We start from the raw sequence: 27,008 nt of genomic DNA, 5'->3' as shown, positions 1-27,008 counted from the left end.
TGCTATGATTAGAAGTTTATGTGGCAGATGAGTTGTCTCAAAACTAGCATACTGCTGCTATATAATCCTAGGTTCAGACCCATACAGATCCTTTCAGCTGCTACTTTATGATGTGTAGTAAACATTAAACAGAACATGCTGCCCAAAAGAGAGTATGGTGCCCTTCACAGTTCTCCTTGATATCAGCTCTGAAAGGTGCCCAAGTGATTCCACACAGCCCTCTGACCATCAAGGCTAAACCTTGCTGCAATTAAATGACACTGAGGAAAAGTGATGATCTACAGAGTCTTCTGTTTTGTCCTACAAACAGATGCAACTATAGAGCTCTAGACAGAAATACGCTGTGCTAGAAACAAAATACCGCTGCAGTAAAATATAGCTGCAATAAAAGCAGATACACATTTTCCATTTAGAACTGTAACTTTTCAATGTCTTATATAAAAAGCTGGGCAGATTAAAAGGAAAGCCACAGATAATATTGCTTCAATGAATCTCTAAAACCCTATAACAAAACAACTTTCATCCAGGCTGCGCCTAAAATTCCACCTTTTTTTGTGTGTGTCTGAAACAATAAATCAGACACTCAATCTGACCAGAGATGTACAGTTTCAGTAATGCTTTTCTATCAATTTAGAATGTTTTACAAAATTTCAGGTTGGCATGATTTAGTATTTATATTTTCATAGCATTGGTAGCTCAATCAATTATGATTAAGTGCTGTACCAGCATAAAATGCTAGTTATGGACCCCTTCTTATGAAATTTATGTCAGAAATTAAACAGAAAATGAGTAGAGTGGGCAGTTCTAGAGACTACAAAACAACAACATGCTTAAAGTTCTCTACAGTCAGAGACAGCCTGGCTAGGATCAGACTGTAAATATCTGTTCACATTTGCAACAACACACAACATAAAAGAGCCTGAAAAAGATTAGGATAATTCAAGTTTAATTGACATGCATAAAAGATGTCCCAGGAAATACAAACCAAGTTATACAATCTTCACATTAGAATGAAGCACCTCCTGGGTTTAGGACTTTCATTTGTGCCTTGCATAAGTTTAAAAACAAAATAATAAAGAAAGATCTGAATACAGAAACCATGTAACCACACATTACTTAAGGAAACACAGTGTGACTATAAATATTCAAAAATTCTTCATACTATTATCATAGAATGGTTTGGGCAGGAAGGGACCTTAAGATCATCAAGTTCCAAACCCCCTGCCATGAGCAGGGACACCTTTCACCAGGTTGCTCAGAGCCCCATCTAACTCAACCTTGAATACTTCTAGGAATGAGGCATCCAAAACTTCTCTGGGCAACCGGTTCCAGTGGCTCACCACCCTCCCAGGGTGAGGGAGTAATTACTTCCTCATATTTAATCTAAGTCTACTCTCTTTCAGTTTGAAGCCATTCCCCCTTGTCCTGCCACTACATGCTCTTGTAAAAAGTCCCTCTCCAGCTCTCTTATAGTCCCCTTTAAGTACAGAAAGGTGCTCTAAGATCTCCCCGGAGCTTTTTCTTCTCCAGGCTGAACAATCCCAACTTTCTCAGCCTTTCCTCATAGGAGAGGTGCTCCATCCCTCTAATCCTCTTCACAGCCTTCTTGTGGACTGACTCCAACAGGTCCATGTCCTTCTTGTGCTGAGGACCCAAAAGCTGGACACAGTACTCAAGTAAGGTCTCACCAGAGCATGAGGTATTTCCTCAGGTATTCCTTTTTCAGTAAGACCTATAGACATGATATTCAGAAACCACCCCTAGAAGAGGTCCCTCATAACCACAATCTTGCATTGTGCCAGGCTGGCTGCAGATTTCTCTGTATGAACTCTTGTTTTCTTTCACCATAGGTCCCTGCCTACCAAGTTCTGCTGGAATTGTTCCACAAGGGCCACCTGTAGAACTTTTCTCCATCAGGACAAACAAGCATAATTCTTTAGCAGGTTTATTGTTTTCTGCTCTGACAGCAAGGTGGGAATGTCTCCCACACTATGCACTCCTTTCCTTTTCAACCCAGGTAAAAGCAGAAACTGTGTAATATATCTTCAAGAGATTTGGAATGTGAGTGGTCCCATACTCCTATATATGGTATGAAAAGCCTATCTGTGGGTCCAAGAATTTTCTTAAAGCAGTTCATTGGTGTGGCTGCTGCAGAATTAAAGTCTTAGTCTCTAGAAGCCCTTTCTCCAGTGTACTGCTCACTTCACTAATTTTTTTTTTTTAATCAAAATATACCAGTAGAGTCTGAAACTAAGGCACCCCTCTAAAGATAATATTTTTTAAGAACATTAGTTACAGATGAATGAGCTGCCTTTGTTATACTGTCAGCCTGCAGATTCTTATAGCAAGAGATTAACAAGTGTTACTATTTCCAGAAGGACTGATGGAGAAAAATGAAATAGAGCAGTAATATAAGATTCTTTTATAAAGCAAAATAATTTCAGCCATATCCCAATTACACAGTCACATAACACTGCTTCACAGGTAGTCCACTGGAACATTACTCTAGTTAGATCAAGGCAAGTTTGGGTCAGTTTTCAGATTTGAAAGACTCCAGAAAATTGAACTCACTCTATTTAGGATGAGTGTGCAGCTTGTAAACGCAGAACTACAGGTTTTAGTAGATCTTAGAGCAGACCTTCTCTTTTAATAAAAGCTGATAGGATAAATTCAATGCAGAGATTTCTCAATATTTTAGCATATGCTTCACATTCATCTAACATTTTGTAGTAACTTTGTCATGATTTAACCCCAGCCAGCAACTAAGCACCACACACTCAACTTGTCACCTTCTCCACTGGGGAGGAGAATCAGAAAAAAGAAAATAAAACTCATGGGTCAATGTAAGAACAGTTTGATGACTGAAACAAAATAAAATATTATAATATTGTAACATTATAGTACCATCATTTATTATAATATTAATAGCAAATGTAATTAAAGGGGGGGGGCAGAATAAAACTTAAGAAAAACAAATTATGCTCACTGCAGTTGCTCACCACCTGCTGAAAGATGCCCAGCCAGTCCTCGAGCAGCCATCGGCAGCGCCTGGCCAACTCCCCTCAGTTTATATACTGGGAATGGCATTCTGTGGTATGGAATATCCCTTGAGCTAGTTCAGGTCAGCTATTCTGGATACACTCCCTGCCCCCAGCTTGTTGTGCAGCTCTTCCCTGGCAGAGCATGGAAAACTGAAAAGTTCTTGATTTAGAGTATACTCTACTCAGCAACAACTAAAACCTCAGCGTGTTATCAACATTGTTGTCATACGAAATTCAAAACACAGCACTGTACCAGCTACTAGAAAGACTATTAACTCTATCACAACTGAAATCACGATAAACTTTCACTAAGAACCACTTGACATGTACTTAATGGACAGTATATTTATCCTCAAATATTGTGAGATATAAGCATCAAGATCACAAATGCTCCAGTCTTTGGCATACATGGACTGTATGAGTTAGGAACAATACGACAGCATGCATCCATACAGTACATACTAACTATCATCAGGAAGAAAGTAACTTAATCTTAATTTCATTAAGGTTGTTAAACAACAAGGCTCAATTAAATTCAGAAACAATAGCTAAAGTATCGTCAGCTCTCCCCAAAAATTCAATAGGTACTACACTTGTACTAGTTGTAGGACTAAATAAAGTGTTCGTTTAAATACTGTAACAGTTTTAAACTAATTGCTGTAGTAATGGTCCAAATAAGTTTCTGTTCTTCCAATTTTCCTGAACGCCTGCAAATCTTTGACAGAAATATAAATGCTTTTCAAGGGCAATTTTGAGCCAGCTTTTGAAAGTACGTTTAGACTACTCTATATTTAGAATGGAACAAAGATAAGGAAAGGCTGTTGAGACAAGAGTGCCCCTCAGTGGCAGTATGTTGATATAAAATACAATTATATGGTACCTTAAAATAATACTCTGCATATTTATTTTCATCACTCAAGGAAAAATGCACCATTAAATCACATTCTTTCAAAACCGCACCATTACTAAGAATCAGAGGGGGTTTAGCACATGTCAGAGGGGGTTTAGCACATATGGTTTGATAATGAATGAAGCATGTACACGATCAGGTAAAAATATTTACTATGAAGCAACTATTGCTAAATATTTATGGCTGAGTGCTTTGTGGATGGGTGTGTGCATGTGCCTACACTTTCCTGTTATATTTAAAGAAGAGAGATTGAATTTTGCAGAAAGACTTCTCACAACAATTCTGCAGCATTCAAATTGTGTATTTTCTTCTGTGTCATAAGCAGCAAGAAAACATGCAGTACTTCTTTGAGGACTTCAAAAACTACAGGATCTGAATTGCCTGGAAGGCTTGCTGTGTGTATCAGGTTGTATTAGTTCACTCAAAGACTAAAACTATGCCATGCTTTGCACTGTTCACACACATATTGCTTTCAAAGCCTGTCCTGGAACCTGCCTGGATTCCTTCCTCCACACTGTGATGATTATAGAAGCATAAATCAAGAATATTCACTACTACAGACTTACACAAACAGCACCTCACTGCAGCTGATCTGGGAACAACTGAAGGATACTAAACAATTTCATGGTAAGATTGGAATAGAATAGACAGCTGTTATACTTTGTATGTTCACTAGCACCTATTCTATAATCTGGTTATTTCTATATTCTTGCAAATTTAAATAAAAACAGGCCTTGAAGCATAACTATAGTTTAAATATTTTAGGGCTAAATCATCTCCTCCATCATATTTGATATCCATAGCTGCAAAAAATATAGTCATGGCTGATACCACGAAATTGTATTAGCAATTATTTTACTTCTGTGCCTGGGAAGATCACAGAACAGATCCTCCTAGAAGCTATGCTAAGATTCAGGGAGGACAAAGAGGTGATTTCAGGTGAGCCAGCATGGCTTCACCAAGGGCAAGTCCTGCCTGACCAACCTAGTGGCCTTCTGTGATGGAGTGACTACATCAGTGGACAAGGGAAGGACTACAGATACAATTTATCTGGACTTTTGTAAAGCCTTTGACATGGTTCCCCACAATAGGAATTGATGAGTGGACTGCTAGATGGATAAGAAATTAGTTGAATGGCTGCATTCCATACTATCCAGAGGGCAGTGATCAGTCCCAATGGACATCAGTGACAAGTAGTGTCCCTCAGGGGTTCATACTGGGACCAATGTTATTTAATATCTTCATTGATGACATAGATGGAAGGATCAAGTACACCCTCAGCAAATTTCCAGGTGGCACCAAGCTGAGTGGTGCAGTCAGCACACCTGAAGGAGGGGATGCCATCCCAAGGGACCTGGACAAGCTCGAGAAATGGGTCCATGGGAATCTCATGCAGTTTAACAGGACCAATAGTAAGGTGCTGCATCTGTGTCAGGGCAACTCCCGTTATCAACACAGGCTGGGGGATGAACAGATACAGAGCAGCCCTGGAGAGAAGGATTTGGGGTGCTGGTGGGTGAGAGGCTGGGCATGACCCAGCACTCAGAAAGCTGAATGTGTCCCGAGCTGCATCCAAAGCAGTGCGGCCAGCAGGGCAAGGGAGAGGATTCTGTCCCTCTACTCCACTCTGGTGAGAGCCACCTGGAGCACTGCATTGAGCTCTGGGATCCTCAGCACAGGAGAACATAAACATGTTGGAGCAAGTCCAGAGGAAGACCAACAAGATGATTAGAGAGATGAAGCACCTCTTCTATGAGGAGAGCCTGAGAAAATTGGGTTTGTTTGGCCTGGAAAAGAGAAGGCTTTGGGGTGACCTAACTGTGGTCTTCCAGTACCTTAAGGGAGCCTATGAGAAAGATGGAGAGGGACTTATAACAAGAGCACATAGTGACTGGACAAGGGGGAATGGTTTTAAACTGAAAAAGTGTAGATTTAGATTAGCTATTAGAAAAAAATTCTTTACTGTGTGGGTGGTGAGGCACTGGAACAGGGCGTCCATCACATGAAGTATGTAAGGTCAGGATGAATGGAGCTCTGAGCAACCTGATCTAGAGAAAGGCCTGTCCACAGCAGGGCGGTTGAAAATAGATTATATTTAAGGTCTCTTTCAATCCAGTCCATTCTGTGATTCAACAATTTCACTCAACACTATAATAATGCAATAATATGCTAGCTTCCAGGTATGGTGACCAACACCACCCAGGAATCTGAAACCTTCTCAATTTTGATTAAAAAATGCTCCTCAGGTAGATCTTGAGAAATTGTCTTCAAAAAAAGCAGTTCTACTTACTAATTGTAACTTTGTCTTTATCCCCCAACATGACATTGTTTGGAGTGAGATCTCGATGAACAATCCTTTTCTCTTTATGCAAATAACAAAGACCTAGACAAAGCTTAAACAGAAAGAGCCTTACAAACATTCTTAAATAGAACCTAAATAAAGGCACATATAATTAAATTCACAGCTATATATTAGTGACTGATACAATAAGCATTACTTTGTCACTTATTAGCCTGAAAACATGGTGCTACTAATTACATGTAGGAAAGTCCTGGCAAAAAGAATGGAGGCTCTTACTTGGATAAATATATGCCATATTCTGTCTTCTGTAAACTGTTGTTGCTTTTCCTTCAAAGAGTGAAAGTGTTCTCCCAATGGCACCCTCTCTATGAGTTCCATGACTAGGTACAATAAAATAAATTAATAGAACATTATTTATACAGAAGGCACTTTAAAATAGAGTATTTGAGGTAAAAATGTATTTTAAAAGCTGTTATTTTTTACTTTAAAATTTTATTTGTACAGACAGATATATTTGATACTTTTCTACACTTTTTTGTTCGATTTTTTCCTCAGTTGATATCCCAGAACTATAAGGAAATCACGGCCTGATAATCACTCAGCAGGCAGGTGTATGGAGATAACTCATTATTGAAAAGAAAATTAAAACAATATGGCTGGCAATCTATATCATTCACTCTACTACTCACCACAGCTTTTCTCCCTATTTAGCATTTCAGTTGTAAACTTTGGATCTTTAGAGAAGAATGATGCCTGCTACATGTTTACATTGCATCTAATTTTACTGATAGATAAACAAATAAAAACACTATTTCTCATAATTTTTTTCAATTTTAAAGGAATATATGTCTGTCTGAATTTGTAGCAGTTCTTGAAGAAAGATTATTGCTCAAATTCAACACACTCCTGCCAACCTGTAAGTGGTTTTATTATATAAGTCTATTTCTTCACTATGTACAATATGGTAATTCTCTGCATTTATACTCACTTTCCAAGAAGGTTCTGTAATACCGTACAACATTTGGATGATAAAGGTACAATGAGGAAAGAAATGTAGATGCTTAGAATAGTTAAACCAATGGCACAGTATTTAAAATGCTTAGCTACACCTAGGAAGGAAGGATACTACAAGGATTCCACAAACTTGTTTATGAACTCCAGTGTACCTTCACTGTTACCCCAAATGCAGAGAAATGTTGCACATTACTAGAGTAATTGGGAGGAAAATAGAGTATTATTTCTGGCTAAACACCCCCAGCTCCCTCAACCACTCCTCATAGAACTTGTACTCCAGACCCTCCAACAGCTCCATTGCCCTTCTCTGGACCAGCTCAAACACCTCAATGACCCTCTTGTAGTGAGAGGCCCAGAACAAAATACAGGATTTGAGGTGTGGCCCCACCAGTGCCAAGCACAGGGGGACAATCACTGCCCTGGTCCTGGCTGGCCACACCATTGCTGATACAGGCCAGGATGCCACTGGCCTTCTTGGGCACACTGCTGGCTCATATTCAGGCAGCTGCCAACCAGCATCCCCAGGTCCTTTTCCACCAGGCAGCTTTCCATATGAGAACTCACAGTTAATAATTCAGAATGCCAACATATCAAACTAGAGCTCACGAGACACACCTGCTCTTTGGTGATGGTTAATTCAGAGACAATGTTTTTTTACACTGCTGTCTCTGTGTTTTTTGTCCTTTCCAAATGCTGGATTGTGTAAATTGACTTCTTTCATTGCCAGGAGATTTTGTCTGTTATGTTTTCTAACCCATAAACAAGATAAAACCTTTGTACAATAAATACAGGATGGGGATAGGAAGAATGGTATATGGCTACCAGATTAGTTATCAGAGTCAAAACCTTTCTCACAGAATTTATAATCATAGCTTTTTTTGTGTATGATGTGATTAGTAAAAGAACTACAGTCCAACAGTACAGGTTAGCAGTAGACTACTGAACTTGCACAGTGCTTGAAGTAACATTATCTGTACCCAGTGTTGCTTTTCAGATGAAACATGCTTGAATTTTTGTGGTTTTACATAGATTAATTAGCTTTGCAATAGACATAAATGCTGTTAGTGGAAAGGAATTAAGAGAAAGTAAGGTAGGAAACCTAAGAGATACACTGGTCAATCCCATATATAAAACATGGAACAAACAAAATCGCAGCAAACACTAACAACAAGCTCAGATCCACAAAGGCCTTTTTGCACCTACATTTCCCAACTGAAATTCAAAGGACAGTTGTGCCTAGAACAGGTATTAGACCCTCTTCATGAAGCTTCCTCTCAAATCTGGAAAATAATAGCAAAAGAAAAGTTTACCTTCTATACACTTCCAAAAGCTCCATTGCCAAGGTGCTCTCAAACTGCAATTCCTGTATGTTTTGTGGGTGCCCTATAGTGATTCATGCTCTCAATATTTTCAGCAATTTGCTTCAATACATCCTCCTAGTCATAAATTAAATTACAAATAAATAAATTTAAAATGTTTATGCCTTTCTTGTGCTACAAATGTGCAAGAATATGACTTCTTAAAACTATGCAGGTTTAAGGTTTTTTACCTACCTTTAAGAAATTTAGCTTTAATACCAACCCTTCATAAGCTCTGATATCATGCACATAATGTCCAATATCAATGAAGATTTCAAAAAAGTCAGTAGGGAAAAGTCTAGAAAGGTTCAAAATTTTTTATATTTTTTAGAAACAATGTACGCAGTAGCAATTAATCTACACCAGAGACTTTTCAATGTTTATTATTACAACTTACTTCAGAACCTCCTAAATAGTACACTTATTTTTCACTAATCTATTGAGATATTAATCCTCTAACACTATATACATAGGAGTTAAAGTCCATTTTAAAAGTCAGACTTCAGCCCCCCTTGGTTGGGTATGCCAACCAATATAAATGCCAATTCCCCAAACAAGTATAAGTCTTTTAAGTCAATGCACCTCCTGAATTTCCAGTAATTTTGCTTTTTTTTTCTTACAGCACTTTCTTTTATGCTTGTTATCACTGTATCTGAGTTTCTTCTTGTAATGCACTAAGTGATAGGATTAACATTTTTCTGCATTTAAAGAATTGTGACATCCATCTTAGAATTTTTGGCCAAGAATCCTAGTCTAAAAGATGAAAAGGACTGAGAAAAGCAAAAGCCAACAGATAACATGTAACAGTTGATTAGTTAGATATTTGACTGAAGCTTTGTTTCTTTTTAAAGTTCTGGAATAAGTAGAAATGGAGAATATCAGGGCATTTGGAAAACTCAAGACAGTAAATTAGTCCAGATTCTTCAAAAACTTGTCACCAACCATGAAAATTCATTACACACTGAGGCACTTCCAGTACAAAATCCACCTTTTAAAAATAAAAATAACACAAAAGTCATATTTAGAACTTTAGTAATTTATGATATAAAATAAAAACATAAACACTCCTGACAGGCACACCTCCTAGACACTCCGATTACTATCCTAATCCCACAAATCAAACTAAGATTTCACATAGCCTTTGTAGCCAACATGGTGAAATGGCCATCTTACTAGTAAAAATGCATAATTGATGGAAAACATTTTGTCCTTATTGATCCAAACCTTCCAGCAACACTCCTAAGTAAAACAGCTTGATGCAAAGTCAGACCCATGGTGAAGGAGTAGAGGGCTCAGAGAAAAAGTTTAACTGCTTCCACTTAATTGCTACTATCCAGGGCTGCAACTTGCGTCTGCTAATCTTCAGGGTAAAAGTATGTTTTATCACCAGCAGTATTAAATCTGTCCTCAACATATATAAAAGGTTGATTCATGTGGGGAGAAGGAGCCCATACAGAGCTAGGTTGTCTGGCATACACACAAAAGAAGTCCCAACACTGAACACCTAATCTTGCAGACTGGCACTGATGCAATGAAGGGATGAGTGTAGTTATGAAGGGCTATCTGTAGTTGTGAACAGAACAGAAATTGCCCATTACAAAATAATTTACATTTAAAAAATATTTCTTTTTGAAAGCTATCCTAAAAGAGTTTCACAAAACATATGGTTAACATACCTTTTAAAAATATGTTGATTTCTTTCCATACTGAAGAGAAATCTCAGGGCTCTGAAAGCATAACACTACAGTAGGAAAAGTACTTAAATTAATGAGAGACTTATAACACATATGGAAAAGCCACTGATAAACAACAAGGATTCCCCTTGACCTTATATACTGTCAAACTTTGTATTTAAATGACAGATTATCTTATTAGCCTGATAACAAAGGGAATAAAACTATACTAAGTTCCTCCTGTATTTTAAAAGTATGCAAGGACATTAAGGGGAGAAAAACAATTAAAAAAAAAAAAAAGTTGGTGACAACAGCTTCAGCACATGCTGAAGCACACCTAAATCTTGATCATCTCTTTTCATCTGCAGATAGCTCAAGACTTGAGACCTGCTTTCTTCTCCAATGCTGAAAAAGGTAAACGAACTGGTGGGTTTGTAGTGTTGCAGAAAAAAAGCATTTTGCATTTTTTTCTGAAAAATTCAGTGTGGAGCACCGTAAGTTCTAACAGGGACAAAAAAGAAGAGTGAGAAAAGAGAGATTACTCAACTTTTTAACCCTAAATTCATCGTATTTACAGAGAACTTTATGTACCTCAGCTCCTATCTCTCTCTTAGTTCCAAAACAAAGAAAGTCCTTTAAGACTGCTACTGGCAGGTAGTTAATATGTATGCTTTGATGCAACTCATTTTTATTTCTATTTCTAAAGACTCAGTGATCTGGCACATTTATAGCTGAGCAAACAAAGATAGTCCTGAAGTAAGATCACTTAGGTAGCATGGCAGAAAGAAGCTGAAAAGTTAATTGATCATTGAAAACATACACAATGGGGCAGTAAAGACACCACACCAGGATTGCAAGAATTCTAAGAAAAATGTCTGTGAAACTCAAAAAGGATATTCCAATAGCTGCAACTGTATTTCACAGCAGTAACATTTATAAAGGCAATACAGATAGCAGTGTGAGAAGCTAAACAAGGTTTCATAAAAATATACCTCTTGCACAAAACAGATTTAGTTTTCATATGCGATCATTAAGTCCATTATTCATTCAAATGGCTTCATGTTTAACCCAACTACAGCTGCTTAGTAGCTCTTGTGAGTTATTTCCAACACATTCTGCTGGAATCTAAAAATCTCAGTGGGCATGTATTAAGCTCCTTACAGTTGTGTGAGACAACAATACTGAGCACATACTCCAGTTTGTTAGACTGCATGTTAATTCCATACCTACCCTCCAGGAAGGTTTGTATTTATCTCATCCTTAAGATGATTTAACTGAAGTGCACTATAAAACCTCACTGCAGTAGAAAGGTACCTACTGCACTGAATCTACCCTCCAATTCTAATCTAGAAGAACTGTGATGAGAAAGACAACACCAGAATGAATTAATTTTTTTTTTGGTGGAAATACCTTTCTTCAGTATCCAAGCACACCTAGCTGATGAAATAGTGGAGTAGCTATATAGCTATATAGTGGAAGTGGCTCTGTCAGAACAAAGACCAGGTAAGAGGCAGGATCACGAATGCATTCAGCTGGGCTAAGGACTTTGCCAACTGGAGCAGAAGCAGCTGTGCTCATCCCTGAAGCTCTGAGCACTACATTCCCATAGCTTAAAGAGACACTCACCACCTCACAGAGCCTGAGAAAAGCTACCAGGTAATTAATTACTACTGATAACCTTTAGTCTAAGTTGACTCAAACCAGTACATTTATGAAGGTAATGACATGCAAAACCAAGAGCCATTCTATGCTTATTTGGCCTGTATTTATTCTACACTTAAATTTTCTCTATTTTATGTACTGTCTTCATGTATTTTATTTAACATCCACAGTAAAATGCTCCAGAAATAAACAGGTATTAGTAGAGTGTCAAGTCTAGAGTGAGTTTCAATGAAGATCAAGGCTCGATAAAGAAGATCTGATGTTAGACAACCTGAAAAAGTAGAGGAAAGATTATCGCAAGAAAAATATTGTCTTTCCTTTACACTATATGAAGTGCTAGAAACAAAGTAAATCAGAACAGAAATTGAGTCTCTCTTTAACTTTTAGTTCCTGGGCCATTTGTTGGTTTGGGGGGGGGGGAGGGGTTCCCCTTTAAATACGATTTTTTTTCTACTGTACTTTAAAATAAACTTTAATTCATAAAAAATTATCAGGGACTGTTGGGGCTTTCATTGTGCAATGATAATAAAGGGAGTTACCTGTAATAAACTGGCTCTTTCAGCATTCCTTTCTTTGTTTGGTAAAATCAGCTTTGCTATTGTATATATTCCATTTGCCTGGAAACAGAAAAAAGTCAGCATTAATAGTGTATCTTTGCATACAAATCACAAATAAAAGTCAGTGTTCAGATAAATCAGAAGCTAATACCAATAGACAAGTTCTCAACATCCTATTGCACACTTAAAATGTAAGCTTAAATGTGTATAAGAATTAAGTCGTTGTTACATTTAAACTGATACCACAAAGAGAGCCTGTGAACAGATAAAGAAGTGCTTCTGTCTCTACACGTGAAGGAAATTGCAGCAATAGTCAGTCACCATGTGGCACCATATTTTGAATTGTCAGGAATAAAATTCAAGTCTCAGTAAAAATAAATTGGAGAAACACCAAAAGCGATAGCCTGAGAAGTCTGTCTGTGCCTTCAGCAGGATTTTGTGAACACCATACTGATGTCAGCTTCCATTTTCATGCAACCATGTGTCCTCCACTATCCTATCCACTTTATGAGTTTGATAGGTGGCTGGTAGATTGAGTTGGAGTACTGCTCCCAGTTACTTGACAAGGTCCCTGATGGAGACTACTCTCCTCTTTAGCAGAGTTGAAGGGAATGTGTGTCAGCTCTGCAGAGGCTCTTCTGCAGTTCCCGATGTTTTCTTCAACTGATCATGAAGGTAGAATTAAGCTTAATTAGAATTATGGTTAAGCATAGGTTTTGGACTGTGCAGAAGAGCCATTGAGTCAAACACATTCTGTCTGCTACCAGAATTACCACAGACTGCTGCCAAGGCTGTGTGACAAGGACAGAGGACAGACGGCGGAGAGGGACAGGCAGCAGAGGGCAGCTACTGCAGAAGCAAAAGTTCCCAACTGCCTGATCCAAGAGCCCTTAGACACTAGGTGATATAAACCTTTACAGATTGACCTCCGTGGCACATAACTGAAAGAGTTGCACATCTTTGTCCTCTGTTTTTAACCCAGGTGAGTTGTTTCACTTTGTTCACCATGCAACTCTCGAAGCAAAAAGAAAGAAGTAGGATTTAAAATTACTACAGTGGTATTGTAGGGTGGAACTCCAATTGAAATGAACATGCTTGAGGCTATGTCCTGATCTGAAAGGGGATTGTTGGCTGGTGTTTAAACAAACGGAGAGGTTGGTGTCTTTTGACAGAAGGAGCAGCAGCAGAAGTTAAGTTTGAAACACCTTTTCCAGGCCTGCACATTGTACATTTTTAAGTGATGTACTGACACCACAGTTACCATGTACTGCTGGAGCAATGCAGAAAAACTCTCCGTTAAAACCATTTAATTTAAACAAGTGATATTTTATTTTACTGAAATCAGACTCAGCCTAAAATACATACAGTTATATTGTTTAGATAAATAGTTATCTAAATCAGTACAGTTTATTGAAATTTTAATGCTTAAGAATCATAAAAAAATATATATTTTTAGACTTACTTTCATTCCTTTTCTCTCAACCAACAATTTTGAAATATACACAAACTTCTTTCCCATTCATATTTAAGGCTCTTGGTCTCTCGGTTCCTCCAGGAATACCTCTAGTTTGGTTTTAAGCTAAATTGAAGGCTTTGATTTAACATTTAGAGTTTAAGAGTTGGCTACAGCTTTCAGCTGATATTAAGGTCCTTAATATTTGTATCTTTGACTAGGTCTGGAATACAACCAGGGATTTTAAGAATGTTTTATCCCTGCAGATGAACGCCAGGAAGTTATCTCAGAAATACCATACTCTTAAGAAAAAATAAACTGTTTGTGAAACAGCAACATGTCAATTTTTATGATGCATAGTTTTTTGTAATAAACGTCATGAAATTCAGAATTTGCATTTCTCTGTTTATTCTGATGACTTTTATTTACGATCCTATTTTGAATATAATAAAAGCATGGCAAGAGGTGCCAAAATAAACCTTGTCTGAATAAAGTTGTTTATTCTTCCAGACACCTATGCTAATAACCTTTGTGTCTATGTCTCTGTGTGTAAATTTATAAAGAAACAGAAGTACTAAAGTTATAGAAAGGCATATTTCCAATCTCTTAAATTATGATAATGAATAACAACAATTACGTGAAATTATAAACTATAATGCCTTACTTAACTGAATAAAATCTTCCTACCTGTACAACCTCGTAAGCATTAGTCTCATTGAGCACCTGTTCAGTAACTGCAGCACAAGAAGCTAGAATAAAGATTCAGATGTAACATTTAGGGCCATTTGACTCTATTGAGAAATCTCCTCTAAAAGGGATTTGGTCCATAACTACCAATAAATCCTCACCTGACTAGTAGTCATTAGAATATCACTTTGAAATCATATTATTCATATTCATCTATCATAGAAAATTTTAAATGAAGTGAAGAAAAATAAAATCAAATAAAAATAATCTCATGCTAAACACAAAATAAATAAATAACTTTTTTTGTCACTGTTTTTGCAGGTGAAGAAATATATATGTTTCCCAGATACTTTATGCTTTGTTTCTTTCTAACAAAAGTGTACTTTTTGAAAATAAGTGCTGCTATCCCACATTTGGAAATAAACTAATCTGATTTGGTGCTCCTACTCCCTAAAGCAGGTATAAAAACTTAGCATTTTGAAATATTTTTAATCCTTTTGCACAAGTGTATGTAAAGACATAGAGTATTAGACCTTATAAACCTACCTGCTTGAAGTGAGAAAGTATTTTTTTTTGTATCTCATCAGGACTCAGATCATCTGACCAATGAAGATACTGGACTCTCCCTGCTGCATTTGCACTAGATAAGCTTCCAGCTGAAGAGTGGTCAGACACAAGAATTCTTTCCCTTGAAGAAAAAACAGAACAAAATAAAAATCAAACTGCAGTGCTAAAAAAATGGCTTAATATGTCTTTGTTAACCATTTCTGAAGTTCTGAAAATTTGTATGTTTTTCACTGAATTAGCTAATACACTTTAAAAAAGCAAACAAGCCTTTAAACAGAAAATTTCTAAACCATGTTCATCAATTATATTCACAATTCTAGCTCACTAAATAGGTGTCAGATAAATAGGAAAACTAAACAGACAGTAATTATATATTTATGACTATTCATTATTTAGTTTATACTTGAAAATATGAAAAAACACCTTAGGATAACAATGAAATATGAAAGGCTGGAAAAAATATTGCTCATTCATTATGTTCTAAATAGGCTTTTAAATTCTGTTGGCATCACATACAGCTGAACAAGGCAAAGATACTATTTGATAAAACAGGGCTTGGTCAAATATATCTTAATATATCAAACAGTCTTGTACAATTGCCACGATGTTGAGGACTGAAAACCTACCCCTAAAATATACGAAGGAGCTGCTTGATTCCACCCCAGATCCAAATTTCCACACTAGTCTCAAGATCTTCACAAACCTCACAAACAGAATACAAGCTATACTCCAGAGATGTTTGATGTCATCAGAATGGAGTTAACTGAGCAAGACTGGAACTCCTTCATACATTTTTATTTGCTCTTTGACTTGTGACTGCACAAAGAAGTCGTAGCAACAGCCTAAAAAAAAAAACAGCAAGAAATTTTAACAATAACTCCATCATTACTTTGTATTGTCAGTTAGCAAAGGGAAAAAAAAACCACAGGAAGTTCAAAAAGGAACAGAGATCTCCTATAAAAAAAAATAATTTAAACAAAACAAGTTAAAGTCACTGCAACCTGGTTAAAGTCACTGTTTAAAAAGTAAAAGAAGACAATGGTCCAAACTTTCACAAGGGATGAAATTATATTTACATTGAGTTCAGCTGTCAGCAGAGGCAACCCAGCCAGGATGGGAGGTGGCCAGGTGGGCTGCCGTCATCTGTGGTACCATCTTCTCATTAATGGCATTAGTACTACAAGTAGCACTGACTGCACAAACTTGTAAAGTCCATCTGTGCAACTCGAATAGCCTAGTTCCACAGATAACACAAAAATGCATGATTCTTCTCCAGTATGGTTTGAATATTATGTTTAGAAAGTGACTGGATATATCCATTAAAAGATTTACACAAGACTTTCATTAACTGCAATTAAGGTGGACTTCCCACAGAAAATATTGTTAAGGATATCCATTTCCCCTTGAGGCAAAAAAAGTCCATGTGTCTTTAATGAAACATATGAATTCACTTTCATATCTGAACTTAAAATTATGCTTAACTAGCACTGAACATCATCTTCCTGTCTACATTCAAATTCTAGCTCTTACATCTAACTTTTGATTTACATATAACCTAAATAATTTTCAAACCCAGAAACAAAATAAAACCTTTTCATATATTAAATTTCTATATCCTTAGTCACATAAAACGTCATTTATATGTGTGAAATAATTAACCATGAAATTTTAAAATCTCTTCAGAATTTTAAATGTGGTAAGTGATGTATTATCAAATTTGAAAGTCTTTCAGTTTCTCACTGAAATGCAGTGATGCTTTGCTAGCAGTCTTAGCTGAGATGATTGAACAATTGAAGGAACGTTTATGATTTTCTGATCAACGGGACGTGGGATCTGACTCAGCCTCTGGCACAAACTACAGCAGCTCTAGGTTGCAATTTTACTAGTTTATGTTGGGCATGCCAGGAACTGTCAGGGCTTGGCATGCTTTCCATCTAACCACTGAGGTCTGCCAGGAGCAACAAAGAGATGCCCCAAGAAAAAGGATTGCTATCACTTTATGGTAAGATTGTAACTCATTTGCACTGCACTGGAGGCCAACAGTGGAGAGAGAGGAGATGGATTAAAAAGAAACTGCTGGAAAAGACTTTGCTTTTTGCATTTTTCAGTGACTGAAAATACACAGGTATCAGAATATGACCTTAGGTATGGTAAAGTGGCACGTTTTCTAATTCCTCTAAATACAAGCATCCCTAAATAAAAAAATCAAAATTTATTTTAACACATTTAATCCACAAATTAAGTCTCACCTTTCAGAGAGAAAATTGTATTCATGTAATATCACCAGCAAGTTTTCAACAATGATGAGCTCACTTATCTTCTGCCTGCATTCTGGACTACAAACTGATTATTCCTGGCATTTATACCAGATGAAATTATATGATAAACACACATTGCTCTTTAGCCTCCTTCTTTGTACATTTGATGAATTATTTTTTTCCCAAGTCTTACGTAATAATATCATATTGTGCACACAAACACTTAAAGCCACAAATATATTCTGGGTCAAGAATAACAATGCAACAATTATCCAATTTTCCCCGTATAAAAAAAGTAAATGTGAATGCATAAAAATAAAGACACTAATTTATTTTATGCCTTACTGGTAATTAAGCAAGTGGAGTACATTTTTAAAAACAACCACAATTTCCATGAACATTTGTAATATACTCCAAACTCTTTCTCGCCTAGTTCAAATGTAACCCAGAATCCTACATTTAATTCAGTGAAATTAAACAGAAGTTGAAAAAGTATAACATCATGTAAATTAACATGGACCTTAAAAAAAATTTAAACTGAATCAGAATTTTGGGAAGTCTGGGAGACAGCAGACCAATAATGTAGAAACAGCAGTTTTTCTTATACAATGCCATTATGGATGAAATTTGCTCTGTCCTCCTTTTTGCTCTTTTTTTCCCTTTTTATCTTTATTTAAACACTAATTAATGAGAAGAGCGTACATATACATGGATTTGGGAGTACACATTTATTATTTGCTACACTGAACAATATTCTACCTGACTATTGTGAGGCACTGTTACATTAAGCTGAGGACAAAAGATTTTTATATGCAGGAAGTCAGTAGGAATTCTAGAATCCTGCAAAAGGATTGCAAAGACAGATTCTGTGGTTCCAGTCTTGCACAGCTGTCCACATGAACAAGAAGTCTGCTGCAGGGACCAAAGTTTCTACTTCAGTTTCTAATGCTTCAATATAAAATTAAGAACATTTAATTTTTCCTCATAAAGAGTAGTTTTAATATTGTGTCAAGAGAAAACATTAAAAAGCTCTTGTTAATTATAGCTCATTAATTTGAACCTACCTTTCTGCTAAGCTAGTCAGAGCACGGAGGGCACCAAAAAAACACATGGCTGTCTGGCAGACAACAAATTTACTAAGGTCTGGAAAACAAAATATGAAACAAGGTAAGTAAATATAAAGTATATTGTTTTCTTTTACAACTCAAACGCATATAGAAATATTTGTTGAAAAGCAAAAATTAAGATACTAAATCCTTACACGGTATGTTAAAAGTCTTAGATACATTTAAAGTACTCTTAAATATACACTTAAAATCTTAGAATACACCCAGTAGGACAAGCAAGGATGTTCCTTATCAAATTACAATTAATATTTCTTTGACTGCTGAAGCATCTCTCCAACTTATTACACCATTGTAAAAATTCGTTTTTGTGTAACACTTCAGAATTCTAAATCAGGCCTCCTGAAGCAAAAAGTTAATATTAAGCTTATATTTAAACAGCACAGTAATTTAAGGCCTTGCATGTATTTCTGTTCATGCTTTATACCTAAATAAATCTTGTCTAGATTCTCTAAAAACAATTGCCATTGTTTTTCTGCAGCATGATAGAATCATGAAACACTAGTTATACTGATTTTGATCTCTACTGTATTCAGTTTAGCCATAAACCAGCAATAGTTAAGGACAGATTCTTAGACTGATGGTAATGCATAGCAAGGGATGTCTGGTTGACACAGAATATTTAGGCAGAATACTTTACCTGTGGTGAAAAACCACAGCAGAAATTTGTGTAAAAAAACTTCAAAATACATTTATGTTTTAAAAGTATATAAAACTATCTGAATCACAGTAACGTGTAGCACGGGACAGTGTGTACATGAGCACTACTTTTTATATGAACAAATGTTTAGTTTACTCCAAATGTTTACAATCTATTTATCTCAAACCACCAATAACCATACATCAGACCAATCAACTTACAGAGAAGAAATTATTTTTATGATACTACTAATAGATCTGAAAAACACAGAGATTATCTTACTTTACAAGCCTGACAAGGTAAGGAATTTAGTCCCACCTAGGTCAAATCTAAAAAGCATAGGTTATTGTATTAAGTAGCTAATTGAACAAAATCAGCAATTTTATAAAGCACTTACTTTATGTTCTCCACTTGCTACAACCCATTCTCTTGGATTTTTAACAGCAGCAAGCTTTTGGAAAATATCTGTGGAACAAAGGAAGTCACATAAATTGAATTTTTCTCCCTAACATTTTCATTTCACCAGTCAGGTAACAGAGCAAAACACTGCATATGTTCTTTGAACCATAACTAGCTCATTTTACTCTTTTATTTCAATGCATAAAAAGATACTAATTTCTTAAAGAAATATTACTTATGTAGAAAAATAAGCTGTTCTTTTCCACAACAATTTCAGCTTTTACTTGTGTGATGATGTCTACAATGAATCTAGTAATATCTTACTTAATGACCACCTCAAGTATTTTAAACATTTTAAAAGCCTCACACAAAAAGTTGTGAGTAGCCTTATCATTTCTCTTATCAGCTATTGCACTTACATGTCATGTTGACCAACTTGTCCACATTATGCTGCTCTTCTCCATAATTAAGATAACGATTTGCTACTGTTCCCATATACTACAAGCAGGGGAGGAAAAATAAAGGATACCATTAGGAAAAAAAAGTTTGAAGACTCCATAAACCTAGACTGTTCTGCCCAGGAAGAGCCTGTAGGTGGTGCATCTATTTCATGAAAAAATATTCAGTAATGCAATAGTACTGTAGACCCAAGGTTTAAACCTGTTTCAACATTTTATAAGTATGCTTTTCCCTTTGCAAAGTCATTTGCTACAGTTCAGGGTGGCTTTAGCCATCTCCCTTTAAAAATATACAGTTTCTTTTGACCTAACCAATTGTGTTGACTTTTCTATTTCTCCCACTTCAGGAGGCATTTCTTAAGTCTACTAATTAGAAGTCCTAGATGAATGCAGCTAGATTATAGGACAGTTGTTTTGAAAACTAGTGAAAAAACCCACACCAACTGCTCATGTGCAAATAGAGAAATGGACTCATTTCTTTCCATAAACCAAGAGTATCTATATACTGCTTTTGACGGTATATTTCATTCTAATCATAATAAACTGTCATGCAACATAATGGAAAAAGGTACTAAGAGGAATTCTACCTGAGCTAGATTTTCAATTCCACCCAGGCTGTGGAGCATTTCCTATAGGAAATAAAAATATTAAAAAAAAAAAGAGTTCAGAATTACTTAAAATAAGTAGATAAACAAAAACAGAGGTGAAATGTTAAAGGTTCTAAAACAGGGCTTTCCGTTTTCTTCACTTACTACATTACGAGAATTTTACATATCTGTATGATAAAGCCAAGTACCAAGCCTAGGGCTCAGAGCAGCGACCAAGCCATCAGTCATGGGGATTTACAGTTTCTTTGTTAGGGTCAGCAACAACAGACATGACATAAGAAATACCAGAAACTGAGCAAGTTATGCAGTAATGGTGTAAAATCACTCTTGGAGTCTGTTTGTTTGCAATTCACATCCTCACATATAGAAATACGGATACATATATGTAAGCATGCACACAAGCACCAATACAACTCATATACATGACACACATACATCCCCTTATCCAAGCAAGAAACAATATTTTGATGTACTGACTTGGCAGCATGGATCCCTTATTAATAATCTCAGGCAGATTAATACTCTAAGAAAATGGATGGATGGAGCTTGAATAACCCACTGCCTGCAAAAGAAATATTCAAAACATAAACCAAATGCAATAAAAAAGTGTTTAAACACTTAAATAAAACAGTTTGATTCAGGATCAATTGACTAGACAATTAGTGAGCTACAACAACTGTTCAACATACCATACCATAGAACTTTTAATACCATTTATATTCAAATACAGTAGCAGCTATAAATAAATTTATTTCGTTATATGAGCATTACCAGCCATCACTTATTATCACTGAACTGATGCAGGGAAGTACATGCTTATCTCTAAGAACAAATTATCCATGCTTTGATATAAACTTTCAGTGTTTGGACCAAGGCCCAAAAGGGCAAAATAAGTGAGAAACCACACAGCAAACTTCAGTGCACAAAATATACTTATGGAAAAATAAGGGTGCTACAGAAGTAAAAATAGCTATATTTAAAATATTCTTTTGAATTATCATAATCTATCCCAGTTTTTAAAAACTCTGATTCTATTATCCTGGGAATAAATTATTTAGTTCAAATGTTCTTGAAATAGGATTGTATTTCCATATAGAACTTCCTTCTTTATATTTCTACATATGATTATCCAGCATAAGACATGGCAGAAAACACAAATCAGATTTGCAGAAAGCATCCAGGGGCAGAAACCCTGCATAAAATACCAGTAATGGAATCAGTATTTCCACTGTCTGTTGAAAGTATATATCCCCATTTCCCTATTTAAAATAAACCTAAAATTAGACAACTTTGCCATGTGTTTTTTTTGGTTGTTATTTTAACTGAGAGGACAGAATTTGTTTGGATAAGTTTCTTGGAAATAGAAGAAGTGTATGGGTCATGGCAGTTCTCTTTCCTTTTCATCATTTGCAGTTGGGAATGACGCCAATAGCTAAAAATACCTCCATAAAAATAAATGTTTTACAAATAGATACTAACAAACTCTCAGCCCTTTTTTGCCAATATTCTGCCCGAAGTAATACCATTTTTCATTATGATTCCATAATTGGCCACATCAGAACAGAAAAAAACTTTAATGGAAAGAAAACAGCAACCATATACCTGTGTACAAAATCTGTAGGTCAGATTTTAAAGTGGCCTGAAGATATTACCACAGTGGACAGTCATTCTCCAAGCCTGGTTAACATTTGAGAGCCTTTTCTACTGCAATTACATTTACAATACACATTACTAGGTACACCAGGTACATATCCAGCTTATGCCAGCGAGATTTTTTCTGCCTTAGTTATGCCCCTTATTCAAACTACTGAAGCTAAGCTGATCACAGCTTTCTTGTCAAGAAAACTACCTGCAACCAGGACTTTTGCACACACAGTGATGCCAGTAAGGGGGAGGTCATCTTTTCTTCCTCCCAACCAACATGGTTATGCCAGCCAAGTGTGTAATGCTGATCAAGGTGACAGTCTATAGCTCCGACACAACGAAATGGGAGTAGGTCCACAGGGAGGACATCATCACAGTCATAGTAAAATATTTACAAAGGGCAACTAAGTCATCTTTGTAACTCCAGCTACCTTACAGATTTTACATATCTACTAATTTATGCTTGTTTCATCCGCCTTGCCTGAGTGCTTTCATTCTTAATACAAGAGGCTTGTTTTGCCATATCACTGTCACAAAGAACCAACAAAGAAAACCAAAATATAAGCCAAGTATGCCACAACGCATAAATAGAACTTGGGAAATCACAGTGTAAGATATTCTTAGATTTTTGGCAAATGAAGCTGAGCCACTGACCTCTCACTGATGAGTACTGAGTTCACATGCACAAAAGAGGTATCAGATTTACAAATCAGTTAAATGACCTGTTTTAAAATCACTGCCATTTAGATAATCAAGGAAGAGATCCCAAGTTCCCCAGTTGGTTCTGAATAAGGATCTAAGCAAACTATGTGATGTTGTTAGATTCCTCTGCAAGTTCTAGCAGTTACACATTAATACCTTTAAATGCTCCTTCTTTAAACTTCTGTACCACTTAAGGGTTTTTTTAGAAAATGTATTTGGGCTTTAAAAAGGAAAATACAATACACTGCAAAGGAGTATAGTAAAAAAATCCTGAAAAAAAGCACCCCAAAGGAATCTTTCTCTGTCCCCTCTATTTTTTTAAGGTCTTGTACTTTTTCCTCACATAAATGAAAGCAGCATAAGAAAAGGGACTACCCTTTCCAATCCTGTTATACACACAAATACAAATAAATACCAACAAGTGGCATCAACTCATCAGAATTTTATGGAAGCCACTGGCCTCTCTCTATAAAGGCAGCAGTCCACAAAATACGAATAGAAACAGTAAAATAAATTAGAAAAGCAAATCTTAGATTACAGACACCATATACAGATAAATGATCAAGAAAACATAATAGTTAAAATTTTGGTCATCCAAGTTTTGTCATATACCCAGTCCTTCATTCTTCTGTCCCACTAACCCAAGTATTTGCTCCTCAAAGCCAATACACAATGGTTGTTTAAAACTGAGATTATGAAGCGAAATGCTGCTGGTAGTTTCCACAGAGAGGTGTATTGTTGTAACAATATGAAATATTATCCATGCATCTTGCTTCTTCATGCAAGGCAAGAAAGAGTGGCCCTCCTTCTTGGTTATGAATGTGTTTCATATACCGACCTGTAGGTAAGTCTGTTCTTAACTAAAGTCATAAAGGTATCTTGAAACAGCTGATGTTTGGGATGCTTGCTAATATTTCTCTCATTTTTGCAGGTCATGCTAATGAGGAAGAAAAAAAGAAAAATGGTGAATTGCTAATTAACTTGTCACAAGACAATTTTACATTGCTACAACATAACATTCGCAACAAAATCTAAGAAATTTCCTATTAGCAGTTACCACAGAATAACACAATTTCAGATTGCCAGACATTAACAGTCTGTCTCATGCAAAATTTGGGACAGAATGGTATATGTTTTCCAAAAAAAGAAATTATCACAATTTAAAATGAGTATATTAACTCTCATCAGTGTACTGTGCTGACTGGGAAAGTCTGAAACTTACAAGGGCAGGAACATAAACAGGTTTAAAAAGTTTAAAATATGTAATTCTCATCTCAAATTAACATGAAAAGTACAAGTAACAGACATAGGTAAAAATACAAATGCCTTCACACCTCAAAAAGGTGATGCCCTTAGATACATAAAGATGTTCAGAGATATGAGAGTGTCATCATCAGCTTATTTTTTATTATTTTTACCTAAATTTTTCAAGCTCAAAAGCTTCTGTTGATTCTTGCCATTGACCACTGGACTTTTGTTCATTGCTTTTGACATTTTGCCAAGGTCTTGTCACACTGGAATATATATATATAGCTGGAATACAAGGAGGGAAGGGATAGTAGTTGTAAGGCAAACATTGCATTTTAAGTTTTATGAGAATATGATCAAGTAAAAGTACTTTTTCTCAAGTTCTGACTTGAACTTTCGACCTAAAACTTGGCATTATAGAATACATACACCCACTCTGCAAAACAAAACTGACGTGGCAGAAAACTGATGCAAAGCAAGACTGGAAAACAAGTACATAGAGGTGAGTAAAAAGTGAAGAATGGTGTCCTTTAAAATTTATAATACCAAAGCCTGACAAAATCTGCAACACACACTCATTATCTATGCTTCTTACCTGTCCCAATTCTACAATTGCATAGCCTTCACATTCTTTTCAGGTTGGACAACTCACATGTTTCAGCTTTCTGCTCAGAAGCAATTCCAGGCCTCTAACCAGGCAGAAAGTGCATAACTCCTACCGCACATGGATGAATCCTTTAGTCATTTTGTCATATCTTTTTACAGAATTGAAAGGGAGAAAATGTTCTGTGATTCCAAAGACTCACACCCATCATCATGTGTTGGTTTTCTTTGCTTCAAATGGCAAATACAAGCTTCACTAAGTGAGTTGAGGTGAAAGAGATTCGACTTTCTCCTGTAAGTTGGTATTTATGCCCTGCGTATTTTCAGCTGAGGTGTTATTCTTCAAAGACAATTTGTTTATGGTTAAAATGCTGATCTTATCTTATATTCTTTACCACTCTCCCCCATGCTGTTACTCATGCATCTTTAAGCCTACCTTCTTGTGACACTGTGAAAGGGCACAGAGGAAAACAAATCTGCTATGCTACTTGACTATATGCAACAATAGCTGGATAAAACCTGTTCAAGATACAAACTAAAGCAATTTTTCCTGTTAAAATAAAAAAATATGGTACAGTAGAATGGGAAGAGGATCAGTTTCATTCTTTCACCTGTTCTAAATGTGATTTGTCCCACACAGAAGGTCTAGTGTTGCCAAGGGAAAAAAAAAAAGAGACAAGAAGAAAGACATCCACTACTCGAGATTTTGCTAACATGTTTTAATAATTATAGAACACAATGTTCTAAGCATATGCCAGAAAGATAATCACCATTAATTATAATTTTAAAGCACATTTAATAACAGTTATTGAAAAATACCTGTTGGTTCCTTGACTGAACACTTAAGAGAGACTGACGTCTTTTTAGATCAGAATAATCCCTAGGAAAAAACCACAATTGCATGTGTTAATAGTTACACAAAAGTATTTCCATAACTGCAAAGAAGGTCAGCAAGCAACAATGCTACTGACAGAAAATAAAGTTTTCTAGAGTTGCCTGGTGTCCACATTTTGCGTACAGAAAAATTTACAGCCTCTCCAGAATGCCTTAAATCAACAAAGGTGCAAATAAACTTTGTGACCAGAGTAACAGTTGTCATGTTTATACTGCGTTTCAAATTGAAGCATTCTGCTTTGGCAGCCAGTGAAAATTCCACACGAGTCCTGCTGAAGTTCAAAGTAAAAGTCAGATACTATACCTCATAGAGATCCCAGGAGGCTTTTTGTCTGTTGCTTTTTCTGTGCTCTTCAACTTTTTGTCCTGATCAGGCATTGTGTATCACTATTATCATTATGGGGCTAAAAACTCCTTTCCTTAAAAACAAAGTAGATACAAAGAATAACATCACTGCAGCAAAAGGACCACATGTTTACTTACAGAACCAACTGGTAAGGCTTTTAGAAAAAAAACAGCTTTGCCATTTTCTCAGCATGAAGCCTTGGGCATTATATCAGCATATCCTTTGAAATTCCAGATATTACTAAGAAAGCTATTAAACTAACTTGCAGAAACCTTGGTTTTCCAACACATGCATAGACAATACTGTCTTGCTATTTCACATGTTTTTTATTAGGATTTTTACTCTTCTTTCATCTTATTGCCATTATTTCTCACTGTGAATTGGCTGGTTATGTTACAGCACTGCTTACAGGCTAACATCAATGATGGTTGTCAACAACAAGCTGTTGTCCAGACAACAGAGAATATAATAGTTATATCATTCAAATAAACAAGTCAAATGAAGGGTAGAAAAAGGAGGTATCTGACAAAAAAATGAGATGCATACAGTGAGTTGAGAGAGGTGATTCTCCCCCTCTACTCGACTCTCCTGAGATCCCACTTGGACTACCGCATGCAGCTCTGGGCACCCCATCAGAAGAACAATAGGGACCTGTTGGAGTGAGTCCAGAGGAGGGCTACAAGGATGATCAGAGGGCTGGAGCACCTCCCCTGTGCTGAGAGAAGCTGAGAGAATTAGGGTTGTTTGGCCTGGAGAAAAGAAAAGGGAGCTATCAAGCAGCAATCCTGTACCTAAAGGGGCCTACAAAAGAGTTGCAGAGGGACTTTTACATGGGTATGTGGTGTTAGGACAAGGGATGA

The 27,008-nt window shown here is 36.3% G+C and overlaps 1 protein-coding gene across 1 annotated transcript in view; it reads right to left on the bottom strand.

Annotated features, from left to right (window-relative positions):
* Nucleotides 1-26,186, bottom strand: part of NEK10 (NIMA related kinase 10) — a 74,617-nt gene extending 48,431 nt beyond the window's left edge. The window contains 26 exon segments of the mRNA XM_032107757.1: nt 6,242-6,344; nt 6,530-6,647; nt 7,238-7,287; nt 7,883-7,921; nt 7,923-8,039; nt 8,587-8,703; nt 8,821-8,923; nt 10,302-10,366; nt 12,500-12,577; nt 14,658-14,719; nt 15,204-15,228; nt 15,231-15,345; nt 15,851-15,933; nt 15,936-16,041; nt 16,043-16,066; nt 17,474-17,560; nt 18,547-18,586; nt 18,589-18,625; nt 19,644-19,711; nt 20,065-20,143; nt 20,691-20,732; nt 21,189-21,273; nt 23,896-23,994; nt 24,476-24,590; nt 25,712-25,788; nt 26,107-26,186. Of these exon segments, the coding sequence (XP_031963648.1) occupies nt 6,242-6,344; nt 6,530-6,647; nt 7,238-7,287; nt 7,883-7,921; nt 7,923-8,039; nt 8,587-8,703; nt 8,821-8,923; nt 10,302-10,366; nt 12,500-12,577; nt 14,658-14,719; nt 15,204-15,228; nt 15,231-15,345; nt 15,851-15,933; nt 15,936-16,041; nt 16,043-16,066; nt 17,474-17,560; nt 18,547-18,586; nt 18,589-18,625; nt 19,644-19,711; nt 20,065-20,143; nt 20,691-20,732; nt 21,189-21,273; nt 23,896-23,994; nt 24,476-24,590; nt 25,712-25,788; nt 26,107-26,180 (2,008 nt within the window). The 5' untranslated portion in view covers nt 26,181-26,186.
* Nucleotides 26,187-27,008: the final 822 nt, after the last annotated feature.

This window comes from Corvus moneduloides, chromosome 1 (assembly GCF_009650955.1).
Source record: "Corvus moneduloides isolate bCorMon1 chromosome 1, bCorMon1.pri, whole genome shotgun sequence".
NCBI classification, from domain to species: domain Eukaryota; kingdom Metazoa; phylum Chordata; class Aves; order Passeriformes; family Corvidae; genus Corvus; species Corvus moneduloides.
Note: the sequence above shows the minus strand (reverse complement) of the source record. Positions and strands in the feature narration are given on the sequence as shown.